The sequence below is a fragment of the Pituophis catenifer genome, unplaced genomic scaffold (assembly GCF_029215685.1).
Source record: "Pituophis catenifer annectens isolate HBS135680 unplaced genomic scaffold, rPitCat1.0.hap2 SCAF_1, whole genome shotgun sequence".
Taxonomy (NCBI): domain Eukaryota; kingdom Metazoa; phylum Chordata; class Lepidosauria; order Squamata; family Colubridae; genus Pituophis; species Pituophis catenifer.
The window spans coordinates 283,984,837-283,998,435 of NW_027256881.1; the positions used below are offsets into that span (position 1 = coordinate 283,984,837).

A 13,599-nucleotide genomic window follows, 5' to 3' on the forward strand; every position below is an offset into this window, starting at 1 on the left:
TCTTATGGCAAGTTGCAGTGTATGAACAGCACATCGCATATGATGAATAGTAGCAAGCTTCAATGCTTCTTCAACAAAGTTGTCTAAAAAAATGTCAGCATTCTCTTCAGTTTCTAAACTTTCTCTAATACTTGCAGAGCTGTCTTCCTCTAAGTCTAATATCTGTTTGATACCTTCTTCATCTGCCTTCATCTTCTCAATTGTGCTCAACATGTTAGAAGCGTTATCTGTCACAACACATAAAATCTGTTCCTTTTTAATTTCAAAATCTTCTAGAACACCCTCCACTAACTTCTGAAGGTAATCACTGGTGTGATGTGCCTGAGTGTCCTTTACTCCGAGGGTCCGTGTTATTGTTTTGTTATTTTCATCCACAAATCTAACATTAATAGCGAAATAATTGACTCTGTGACGTGTGCATGCATCCATTTTAAGGAAGACAAAACGTCCTTTCATAACTTTCTGTAGTTCTTCCTTTTTACATTTGGCCTCCTCAATTATAAGTTTCCTTATACTTTCTCTTTCCAGAGAAACACCAAGTTTTTTTGCCATTTCTCTTTAGGCCTAAAAAGGCTGTCTGTGAAAAGAAGGATAGTGGTACACTATTCTTTACTACCATTTCAATAATGTGGTGTTTGAATTTTTCTGGTGTCATCCTTATGGTAACTTTGTCAGATATAAAGAATTTTCTTATTTGTGATTGTTCTCCAGTAGATTTCTGAACGTTTTTTGTCACAGAAGTAGATGCAATGTTTTCATTGCTATCTTTCTCATTCACGGCTTCTAACACTTTGGGATGAAAACGCTGTAAGTGTCTTTTCAAATTTGATGCTCTTGTAGGTGCATTTTTATCAGGCCCACTGAAACTGCTAATTTTTGCATCACATTGTTTTTCACCATCATCATCTTTTCTAATACATTGGCACACGTAATGTTTTCCATCACTTGATAATGCAAAGTGCTCATAAACAGTAGACTTTGTTGTGTTTGTTGTTAGCAGTCTTTTTGCCATTGTTTAGGATGCCTCTTTCCCTAAAATATAAAATATGTTATACTAACTGGCATATAATTAGATTTTTAATATCAACATACACAGTCTTGTAAGTTGTACGTACATGGCTTTATACAAACAAATAAGCTATATATCCCAGCACTAAACCTAGACATGATTTGTCCTATACAATATAAACACTTACAGTTGAATCCAAGAAGCTGTTCCACCAAGTTCTTCTAAGCCAGTGGTTCTCAACCTTCCTAATGCCACGACCCTTTAATACAGTTCCTCATGTTGTGGTGACCCCCAACCAGGGGTGGGTTCTAAATTTTTTTACTACCGGTTCTGTGGGCGTGGCTTATTTTGTGGGCATGGCTTGGAGGTTATGTGACTGGGTGGGTGTGGCTAGCTGGTCATGTGACCGGGTGGCCATGGCTATGTGTATAGAGGGCTGAAAAAAGTCATTTCTGACAGGTCCTCGCACTTTTGACTGGTCCTCACACTTATGACCATCCTCACATTTATGCCCGTGCAGCATTTTTAACAACCATGTCACTCATTTCACAACTGCTTCTCTTCACCATGGTGACAAGATAGGGCAAAAACGTAAAATGTGAGGACAGTCGTAAGTTCGAGGACTGGTCAAAAGGGAGAGGACCAGTCAGAAATAACTTTTTCAGCCCTCTGAGTAGTCCATATACATAAAAGGATACAGCAATAGAGAGGGATGAAGGAAGGGAAGGGAAATTAGAGTAGGAGTGAGGGTAAGAGAGGGAGGAAGAGAGGAGGAGAAGGAGAAAGGAAGAGGAAGTAGGGAGGAGAAGAAGAGGGTGAGGAAGAGAAAGTAAGAAGGAAAGAAAAGAGAGAGGTGGTAGGTTTGAGGAGAAAGATTGCTGTACAATAAAAAAGATGAAAGGGAAGAAAGCCAACCCCAAACAAATATAAAGATATTAAGATAAAGAATGAATTGTTAAACTTTAAAGAATAAAAGAGAACAAATATGAATAAATAACAATAATTAGAAACACACATACAAACATACAATGTATTTTCTTTGAACAGAGTATTTGGCCGTTTCATAAATTTAAACAGTGTTTAGTCATGTTTAAAGTTTAAGCTAACAATCAGAGTTACAAGTTTTTATAGCCTTAGCTGAATGACAGCAGTTTTTCCAATGGTTTACAGCTTCAGTCTTGAACTATTGACCCTCCATTCCCTTCACTTATGCAAGTGTCTCTAGTCCTGCAAAAAACATATTTACTTAATCCCTTATCAGTGAGAGGCTAGGTTACCCATGGGCGCTGCGTTCCCTGTAACAGCAGAACACAACACTATGGAAAGTATAAGTATTGCCACTCCTAATTGTGCGTTGCGTGCCTTATAGTGAAGCACATGAAAAGCATGCTTCTTCACGGTCACTTAACGTGTTCATTTTGCGGTTACGTGAGGCACTGCATGCATTGGTCTTTATTCTTACAGTAGAGAAGTCATTAATTATAACTTTTTGTGAATTGGGACATTTAAACTTGCTTTTTTTAAAATTCCAATCTAAATTTAGTAGGAGTCGGAGTCGGAGTCGGTGCATTGTTTGCCGACTCCGACTCCGACTCCAGGTACCCAAAATTTCCTCCGACTCCGACTCCTCGACTCCGACTCCGACTCCGACTCCACAGCACTGGGTTTGTGGAATTAATAGTGGGGCTGTGCTTAATTTCCCCACAGAAAGAATTTCTTGCCTCACATTTTCTCCCAGCTGCTGAACTTCAAGTCCTAGGAGAAATGCTAATTTATACCTACACACACCAATAGCCCAGACAAAGCAAGCAAAGGTGAAAATTAGTTCTTTTTAGCACTGGAAGAACTTGTCTGCAAAGTATCATGCTGCTGGAAAGAAGGAGTTACTTCCTCTCTTGTCTTTTGTCTGCAGTGGAGGTGAGGTATCTTTCCCTGCAGAACTGCAGCACAGTGATTTTTGTTTATTAGTATTTCAAGTCAGCAGAAGTGAAGACAAACATGGCTTGTCTTTAATTGCTTCTGAAAGTTTGGTGAATGAAGAGTGTAGTAATGTGGAAATTTTTTTAGATTTAGTGAGGATTGAAGAGGTGGTGAGAGGGAGGGAGAGGGAGAGAGAGAGAGAGAGAGAGAAATACACACAGAGAGACACAACTCAAAATGACATATAATGGCTTTAGGATAGGGTTTCAAGCATAGTATTCTGAAGAGAATACTAGGTGTTATTGAATGGAAGTGGGGTTGAAGAAGAGCCAACAGTCTTTTACTGGCTTACATGAATACTAGGATAGGAATTGCAAGACAAAACTGAGAAGGAAATCAAAATGAAAGCTGTAATTGTCAACTAATTGCTATGGATTGACCATTGAGTAAAATGAACCTTTTAAGTTGTATACTTGGCTCTTGGGAATTTCAATGGACACGTTGATATAGTTTTCTAGGTAGCAACATGGAAGGACCTTGTCATCGCTTTCGTAAATAAAAGTCCTCCTCAAATAGAAAATAACCTTTTAAAGCTCCTGGAATTCTTCTCTATTCCAGTCCAAAATCTGAACATTTGAAGAAGTCCTGAATTCTGCTAATTGTTGCTGATGAATCTCTATCTGTACAAATACACACACACCAAACACTGGTGTATTTTCTGTGATGGTAGCAATCAACTGTTCTTTATGCTTATTCAGTTCCTTTGAAAAGAGTTTGTATTACCACTATTGTAACTAATTGAAGATCATGGGTTGCGTGTGAGAAAGAATGTCATGACATTATGTAGCCAACAAAGTGCAACTCCACAGTGGCAAGTGCAACCCTATTCTAATAATTATTGTCCTATTCTAAAATTGATGTAAGTAGTGAAGGAAAGTGTTGCCGTAGCAACAAGGCCTAGTCTGTTTTTCCTGCTGCTGTGCTGATTGGATATATAATGTAGTTGCTAGAAGCAAAATGTTGTCATTGTTCACTTGTTCAGTGAGAAAGAAAAGAGTAACATATCTTTTGCAAAGGATGTTATCTCCCACTGTTCACATATCACTCTATTTATCTCCTTTTTGGAGCCTATGCTACAAAGGTACATAACTTTTTCATGTTCAAGATAAGGAAGACCAGAGACACAAGGGTGACAACTGACAGGTTGGCAAAACGCTCAGACCAGTGGAACCTCTCCAGATAAGAAGATGAGAGATTACCCACTTGTGGTCTGACTCTGGATAGTTACTCCATACAAAGTAGCCACAGTATAGGGGTTATTCTGTAGGTTTAGGCACTGGGAAATGAGGAAGCAATCATGCTTTAAACCATGGCAGAGCCTTTAAGGTCACCTCATTTTCTAATCATCCTTGGATTTACAATTATTTTACAGCTAAAAGTGATCTTCCAAAACAAGTTTGAAAACCTATCTGATGAATAAAATTTCATGCCCAAATAAAAGAAAAGCTAACTAGCAGTTTAAAGAATGTAAAGTCTATAAAATAAGTGGCCAAAAGCTAAATAAGAATTTAAGAAAGTTTTAAATAGACTAAGGGACTGGATAAATTTGGAATATTGGGACATTTGTTAAGATCTTTTTAAAAATTGTGTAAACAAGCCAGCATTTCCTTGGGAACATGAATTGCTTAATCTATCAGAAAAGAGATCATTGACTGAAAATAAAAAAACAAAGCAAACCCTCCCACCCCCACCCAGAGACTTCATAAATATACAGATGGATCACCTAATGCTGCAAAATTTCAGGCAAGAAAAATGACAAGCAAAGATATGACACTGGGGACATTTCAAAGGATTCTTGAAGAATTGGGAAATAAGTTTATAACTAATCTGACAGCAATAATTTCTCCACCTGTAAATGTATTTTTTGAAAAAAATAATAAAGAATAATTGAACAATGTGACAGATAACCAACTGCCAACAGAAGATCATCTGATGTACAAGCAGGATTTCGTAAAGAAAGAACACATGATCATATGATCATATTGCCAATCTACATTGGATGATGGAAAAAGCAAAGGAAGACCTCCACATGTGCTTCATTGACTACACAAAAGCCTTCAACTATGTTGACCATGACAAACTTTGGAATTGCCTGAAAGAATTGGGAATATCAGCACACTACATCCAACTCATCCAGTGTTTGTATTCTGATCAGGCAGCTACTGTTAAGAACAGAATATGGAGACACCAATTGGTTCAGAATTGGAAAAGGCATTCGGCAAGGTTGCATCCTGTCACCTACACTATTCAACATGCACATAGAAATAGTTATGAGAAATGCACATATGGAAGAGTCTACCACTGGGGTTAAAATCAGTAGCAAGAATATCATCAACCTCCTATATGCAGATGATACAATATTGCTCACAGAAAGAAAGGAGGATCTGGAGTGGCTAATCCTGAGAGTCAAAGATGAAAGTGAAAAAATTGGGCTGCACTTTTAACATCAAGAAAACAAAGATAATGTCAACTGCAGGGAAGACACAGGTCAGAGTGCAGATCAACAATGAAACCATAGAAACAGTAAGGGAATTTATCTTCTTGGGCTCTAAAATTAACCAAAGTCATGACTGCAGCCCTCAGATTAGAAGACATATAAGAAGAACTTGGAAGAACTGCAATGTCTGGCATGAATAACATCTGGAAAATCACAAGCAAATGCAGATTAGTTAATACAATAATTTTTCCAACTGCTACTTATGGCTCTGAAACTTGGACTCTGAAAAATGCAGATAGAGAAGGGTGGATGCCTTTGAACTGCAGTGCTGAGGGCAACTATTACACAACCCATGACTGCAAAAATAATGAACATAATAATGAACAAAGAAGTCATAGACTGAACCTCAACAAAAATATCACTTGAAGCCAAGACTGTCATACATTGTTCATGTCATGAGAGCTGACTCACTCGAAAAGTCAATCATGCTGGGAGTGAGCATCAGAAAAAGGAGAAACGGCTGTCCTAGTACCTGCTGGCAGGACACTATAAAGGATGACACTGGGATGACCATGGCAGATCTGAAAGAGGCAATGCATGTCAGGGGGGTTTGGAAAGTGCTGATCCATTGAATGGCTGAGGATAGGACACAACTGAATGCTGATGACGATGATGACGACAGATAATAATATGGAAGAATTTATGGATAGACAGGATAAAGAGGAAATACAAATTCTAACTGATGGAGAAATATTGGAAAATAAAGAAATTATAAGATAGAGATGACAGAGTGAAAATACAAATGACAAATCAAAAGATGCAAAAGGGCTTGAACAAGAATTTATTTTGGATTTACAAAAGAAGTTTTCTAAAACCTTAAAAAATGTTTGAGATGCAAGAAATAAAGTCTGAATGGGGATTCAATCCTACAACAGCAACTTTATGAATTAAAGATTAAGATTATTAGAAGTTCCTTCCACCCCCACCCCCCAAAAAGGAATATAAAATTGACTTGTTTGACCAGGGATAAAATAATAAACACTTTTGTAGAATTCTAGAAACCTTTTATGGGCTTTTTGCTGACACTGACAGAAATGAAAATGAGTTTTGGATGTGTAAATCAATAAGGAAGACCTTGTTATGAGAGGCAAACCACATATGTAATTTCATAGGGGGTTGGAAATTATTAATTTGTCTGTACTTGTTGCGAGGAAAATTGAAAAGTACTTCTTTAAATATTCTTTTTTTCCAATCTCTTTTTTTTTCCTTTCTTGCACTTTGTATTGCTTTTCTTTCCGTTCTCTTCTTCTCCTATCACTTTTTATTATCTTAAAAAAAAAACAAAAAAGGCCCACTTGGCCTTTGAGAGACATTGTTGAGGGATCCAAGACAGAAATAAATAAATTAGGTAATCTGATTTAAATCTATTTAGAATATAATGTTCACTTTCTAGTCATATCATCTCTCATTTATCCTTCTTTAAACATTACAGTTTGGAAACAATAATCTCGCTGAAGCTGCATGCAGTTACAGTATCGGAGTTTAAGGTGTGCACTTTAGCTCTCCCGCATTGTAGCAGCAGGACCTGAGCCCATAATATAGAAGAGTAGAGATTTCAAAATTACTATCATAGAAGGTTAACAAAAAGGGATTGAATGGAGTATATAAAAATAAATACATTTTTTACAGATCACAAGATAGACTTAAACTGACTTTGTAAAATGACTGATGCCCCAATTTAGATTTAAGAGTTTCAAAAAGAAGAATTTTCAAAGCAAATCATTGTATTCATGCACAGATAAAAGAGCTTAACATTAACTGAGTTAGCAGTACTCAGGCAAAGCAAATTAAAGGATTTTAACCAAGTCCTAAATTACAAACTTCTATTCCCATATAAAATAAACTCTAGAAACAGATGCTTCTTCTATTCTAATAGTCATCTAGAAATTCCCTATTTCTGAAACCCCACAATAAATAGGGGCTGGAGGAGAATAGCCTCATCTCTTGCCTTTCTGCCCTAGTGTTGACTTTCTTTCTTTCCTTCTCTCTACTCCCCCAAGATTTGTACTGCAATCATCCTATCTAGGAAGAGAGGGTTTGGGGGATTTGACCCCGTATGTGACATAGTCCAGATCACCTCTGAATCCATGTTAATTAAAACTCAGGAGTCCCATAATTGTTATTTAACTTGGCCAGCTGGGATACTAGGCTTGAGGACCTGCCTTTCATAGCACAAATTGACTAAAAGGAAAGCTGCTTTTTATATGGAAAACTTGGCTTTATAGCCATAGCAGCTAAATACATCCCCTGATTGGGCACAATCTTGTTTAATATTTAAGGGGATACACCAGCTATGAATTCTAAGATATGCAATCCACACAGATTACCATCAGCTTCCATAATAATTGTTTTTTATTATTATTATTATTTGTAAAATTTATTGGCTGCCCATTTTACCACAATCTTAAATGTGGGGCAGCTTACAATCTCAAAATACATTTTAAGATTTTAGTCCTTAAAATGCCACATGACTCTTAATTGGTTCTGTTGTAACAGGCAATTTTGGCAGGTTTATTTCGAAAACTTGATATATTTGTTTTCATGGAACTATGAAATGCACTAAAGTAAGGAGCACCCTTATTTTTTTTTTTCAAATAGTATCGCTGATTTACAGCTCCCGTTTTAGTTATCATCCTTTTTGAATTGTTCATCTTCATGTTTATTCATTGACTTCTGTTCTGTAGGTTAATTTTTTTTAATATTTCTTCTTTTGCTCTCCCAATATGTTTTGTTAAAAAAAAAGCTTTCATCTGGAGCTCCTCGCTAATTGGGGTTGGAATTCACAAGCTGATATTGCTGTGGACAACATAACTTTTGGTCTGGATTGCTTCTCTAATGGTGAGTTATTTCTAATTAAGGAAGTGCTATGTTCTGAGAGTATAAAAGCAAGCAATTATTACTTCTACTAGAACTTTTTCCCCATAAGCCTTTTCTAAATCTAACATATGTGAAATGTCTTTGGAGATAATTGCCACAATAAAACAAATTAAATAGCAACCCAGTTTTTTTCGCCCTTGAAATCAGAAGGCCTCTTCTGTGGTAATATTTTAATTAGCAAAATAATGTATATTCATAGTCCATAGCTAGTGCATACCAATATTATGCCACGGAAATAGGGCAGCAATCTATTGAATGTCTATGGAGGTTTTCAGTCATCCAAGCCATGGCTGTCCCAAAGGTGCTTTTTCAAAAGTCAACTGGATTTTCTGGTTTTTCTTTGAAGACGTTTCACTTCTCAGAACTGAAGAAGCTTCTTGGATGAGAAGCGAAACCAGGGGTGAAATCCAGCAGGTTCTAACAGGTTCTGGAGACCCGTAGCAGAAATTTTGAGTAGTTTGGAAAACTGGCAAATACCACTCTGGCTGGCCCCAGAGTGGGGTGGGAACGGAGATTTTGCAGTATCCTTCCCCCAGGAGGGAGGGAATGGAGATTTTGCAGTATCCTTCCCCTGCCACGCCCACCAAGCCACACCCACAGAACCGGTAGGGAAAAAAATTTGGATTTCACCCCGAATGAAACATCTTCAAAGAAAAACAAAATCCAGTTGCCTTTTGCAAAAGAACCCTTGGGGCAATCTATCAAATGATAATTTGGTAGAAAATGGCTGTATTACTGTCAGGTAGGTTTAAAAGTGGAAAAAGGGAAGAGAAATCCCCCATATCATGAAAAATGAGTTCGAAATCCCTAGTCCCGCTAGAGACACCTCTGCTGCCTTACTGCTGTACTTCTTGATTCTTCTGCATTTAAGACTTGCCCAAATCTCCATCCTGGGTTTGCACTGCACAAGAAGCTGAACTTTGAACCAAGGAAATACTGTAAAAGTTACTCTGTGGGGTTCAATTCTTCCCAACCTTTGGAATTTCTCCCCTCTTTCTGTGCACGAAGCAACTCATTACCAGCTGCTGCTTCTCCTTTGATAGAGTAGCTTTGATAACCCATAATCATGTTTGATTGGGTTTTCCTCCCCCCCCCTTTTTTTTTTTCCACAGTGAAAGAAAAAAAAGAGGAGTGGAATATAAGCAGGTTGCTGGTTTTTTTATTTTTTTATAAGTTATATTATAAACATACAAAAAAACAGAAATTAGAAAATTAAGGAAAAGAAGTGGAAAGAGAGAGGGGGGCTATGATCTCCAAGTATTTTACAAAATAAGTGGGGGGAGGGACTACAACTTCAACATTTCATAACATTTCAATTCAACTCATCCACTGTGGGAATTAGTGTGTTTTTCCATCTTTGTGCATATAAGATTCTCACCGCTGTCAACATATACAATAACAAAGTTCCAAATTTTATTTCAAGTTCTTCGTCCATCAAACCTAAATGGAAAACTTCTGGTTGCAATTTTATATTTATTTTAAGAATCCCCTGAATTAAAGTAAAAATCTGGTCCCAGTATTATTTTGTCACAAATCTACCAGAGTTGATAAAAAACATTCTCTTAGCCGTTGCATTTCCAATATACATTTGAAATCCTATATAGATTTTTGACAATTTCTCAGATGTTAAATACCAAAAATATGTCACCTTATTAAAAAGAAATTATTTCAAATTATTATTCAGTGAAATTTAAAATTCATTAGTCCACCTGTTTTTCCACTGCTCAATCTATTATCATCAAAATTCTTTACCCATTGGATCATACAATGCTTAATATATTCATTTTCCAAATTCAGTGTCAACAACAATTTATAAATCTTAGCAAAAATATGTCCATCATTGGCACACAATCCAATTTTAAACTCGATTTTTGTATACTCAAAAACATGGCTTTTCTTATCTAGTTAAATCTTTCTTTTAATTCTAAATAGTGAACTACCGTAATATCAAATATGGGAAGGTCCTTGGTGCACTCTAAATTTGGTTGTTTTCTTCCAGATGTTTTGTTACCCAAACCAGGTTACATCATCAGTGGACAGTAATGGTGTTACATAGTTTGAGTAGTGAAATATCTGCACGAAAACAACCAAGGACCCCTCATTTCAATCCTGAGCTACAAATGTTTTCTGTTACCGGTATTAATATCAAATATGCCCTTCCAACTCTAATCCTCCTTTCAACTTCAAATTGAGTTCTCCATGAGTAGGACATAATATCTCACTGTAGATCCACCCAATTGGCATATATCTGATTAAAAAAAGGCTGTTGTACAACTAAAATAGCATGTTTGTTTTAAAAATACCAGAATACATCAATAAGATGATATTTTAAAAAACATTCAGGTTCACTGATGCTCCCTGAATTTCTATAAGATGTATTGTTTTCCTTCAGAAAAGAAGGCTATTTGTTCATATCTTCTAATTCAATTACATTTTGGAGAAATCCAGCAGCTTTCTGTAATAGAATTACATCCTTCTTTGCCAAGAGAGATTTTGGAGATCCCTGACAGTTCCAATTAATTAATCAGGCAAAGAATCTTAAGTCTGAAGATTTGCAGGAGGGAAGTGGGAGGAAGAGGAAGAAAGGAAACAGAGTCGGAAGAAAGTTTAATTTTCTTTTTGCTAAGATGGAAATACTCATTTCCTCCTGCATTTCAGCTATTTAATTCATCTCCTTTCATTACAGAAAATGCTTTGTGGTTTGTATGAATCAGAATGAGTGGTTGAGGAGTTGAATGATATTTCACTGCTATGGCTTGTGAAAATGCAGTTTTGATTAGCCGACCCTCTTCTTCCTTGATAATGAATGCTTTTTCTATTGCTTAGTGTAGTTCTCTGATTAACATTCTGGGCCCAGAATCTGTTGATTAGAAAATGCATTGGTTGCTACTTCCGACTTCATCTTATAATACTTCTATATTCCTAACTTTTTATTTTATGAGCTTTGCTGCTGAAAATCGCCTCTGTAGGAGTTGTAAGCATGAGAGGTAAGCAGCTGCTACAATTAGACTTAATTTCTTCAGTTAACAGATGCTATTCTGTTAACATCAAGTCAGCCATGATGGCCACTGCACGGGTTACCACCAATGCTAGCAAATCCAAAATCTAGCAAGATAGATTTTGGACTTGCAAGATAGAGACTAGCAAGTTAGCAACCCATTTGATCTGAAACCAGTTGGGAGAGAAGCAGCCTTATCTCTTTCCAGCAGTGTCCATATTTTGACACAGTTTTCAGCTTGAGGGTGGGATTTTACCTTGCCTGAATCTATCACTGATAGCTTGCATAACGGTGAAATGTGATTTGGCCTCCAGCAACTTCAAAAATGTAATCAAGTAAGGTCACAAGCAGAACTGGAGACCATCCTTTGATCTAATCCATAAAATGCTAGGTTAATACAGTGGGACACAGCAGTACTTCTTGTGCATATAATTTAACATAATTGTTGAATAGTAACAGTAAATTAAAAGTAAAAATGATGAGGAGTAAGTGGGAACTTAGCTATATAAAGGCTAGGGAGGTAAAATGTGAAAAGAAATGTGGGTAAAGGTAAAGGTTCCCCTCGCACATATGTGCTAGTCGTTCCCGACTCTAGGGGGCGGTGCTCATTTCCGTTTCATAACCAAAGAGCCAGCGCTGTCCAAAGACGTCTCCATGGTCATGTGGTTGGCATGATTAAACACCAAAGGTGCACGGAACACTGTTACCTTTATTTTTTTTATTTATTTATTGGTTCGATTTATATGCCGCCCTTCTCCGGAGACTCAGGACGTCTTACAATGCATTAAGCAATAGCCTTCATACTTTTTTGTATATACCTGCTTAGTAGGGCTTTCGCCCCCCCACCCCCAAGCGGTGTTCTTTTTATACAAAGTCAGCTTATTGCCCCCACAATCCGGGTCCTCATTTTACCTACCTCGAAAGGATGGAAGGCTGAGTCAACCTTGAGCCTGGTGAGATTTGAACTTGCAGTAATTGCAGGCAGCTGGCAGCTAAGTGCTACTTTTAACAGCACTTTAGTCTGCTGAGCCACCAAGGCTCATTTAGTCACCTTCCCACCAAAGGTGGTCCCTATTTTTCTACTTGCATTTTTTACGTGCTTTCGAACTGCTAGGTTGGCAGAAGCTGGGACAAGTAACAGGAGCTCACCCCATTATGCAGCACTAGGGATTTGAACCGCTGAACTGCCGACCTTTTGATCAACAAGCTCAGCGTCTTAGCCACTGAGCCACCGCATCCCTCAATTTCTCTGTTACTGTTCAAACTAAAAAAAAAAAATGAAAGAAGCTATGCATTGGTTTATAGAAGCCAGTCAAATTGGCTTTCAAATTCAAGAGTCTAGACTCTTTAAAAAATTGCAGACAGAACTCTCATCCAGTGATACAAATTAGATGTAATGACAGGCATTAATAACATCATACATTGATATCCTGACCAGGTCAAAGTTTGACTCAGCCTTCCTGAGCACCATAGGTGAGTTTCACATAATTTTACCATCGGTTTGCCGCGCACCGAAAATGTGAGCCCAATGCAGAAAATTGCTGTAGGAAGAGCAGCAAAACCAGCATTGCAATCTAAACGGGCTTCACAAAACCAGGAGAAAATGCAAAATGGTCTGTGTTCCATATTAATCCATTTATAATTTGGACAGCTGTAGAGATGGAAAGAAATGGCAAATGACTTTTCTATGTCATTTTTGCAGGTTCCTTAGTTCCACTTGTACAAGATTAACATTTTTTTAATGTTTATTTCTAAAGTTTTGCAAACAGAATTTCTTAATTTTAGGCAAAAAAAAAATTCTGCACCTGATTTTTTTTTTTCCAAATCCAAACCTTTTCTTCTTCTGTCTTTTTATTTCACTCATTCACAAATTTTGGCAGGAAGAAAACAAAGCCACACTGATGGAGAACAACACTACTCATTGACAATTGATAGATTGGATGAGCGTCTTTTTAATCCTTTGGAAGAACCCCTTCTTTTAGGTGACTATCACTGTGTATCCATTTGAAGCATTAATTTATAACTAAGTTATTACTAAGATTTCTTCTCATAGCAAACTTATTATTCTCATAATGCTAAATCCGGCATAATTACTGACATAATGCTAAATCTAGGCATCGGAAATAAAACAGCTTTTGAACAACATTGCAGTTATATTGAAAGCTACAGGAACTATTTCAATCCTTCAGGGCAGAAAGAATAGGATAATTTTTAAATTAATATTTTCTAATTTTCAGC

The 13,599-nt window shown here is 37.0% G+C and overlaps 1 protein-coding gene across 1 annotated transcript in view; it reads left to right on the plus strand.

Moving 5' to 3' along the window:
* LTK (leukocyte receptor tyrosine kinase) overlaps positions 1–13,599 on the plus strand; it is a 108,985-nt gene that overhangs the window by 61,397 nt on the left and 33,989 nt on the right. Inside the window, exons 10-11 of the mRNA XM_070931307.1 lie at positions 8,230–8,324; positions 13,242–13,343. Of these exons, the coding sequence (XP_070787408.1) occupies positions 8,230–8,324; positions 13,242–13,343 (197 nt within the window). The remainder of the gene's footprint in view (positions 1–8,229; positions 8,325–13,241; positions 13,344–13,599) is intronic.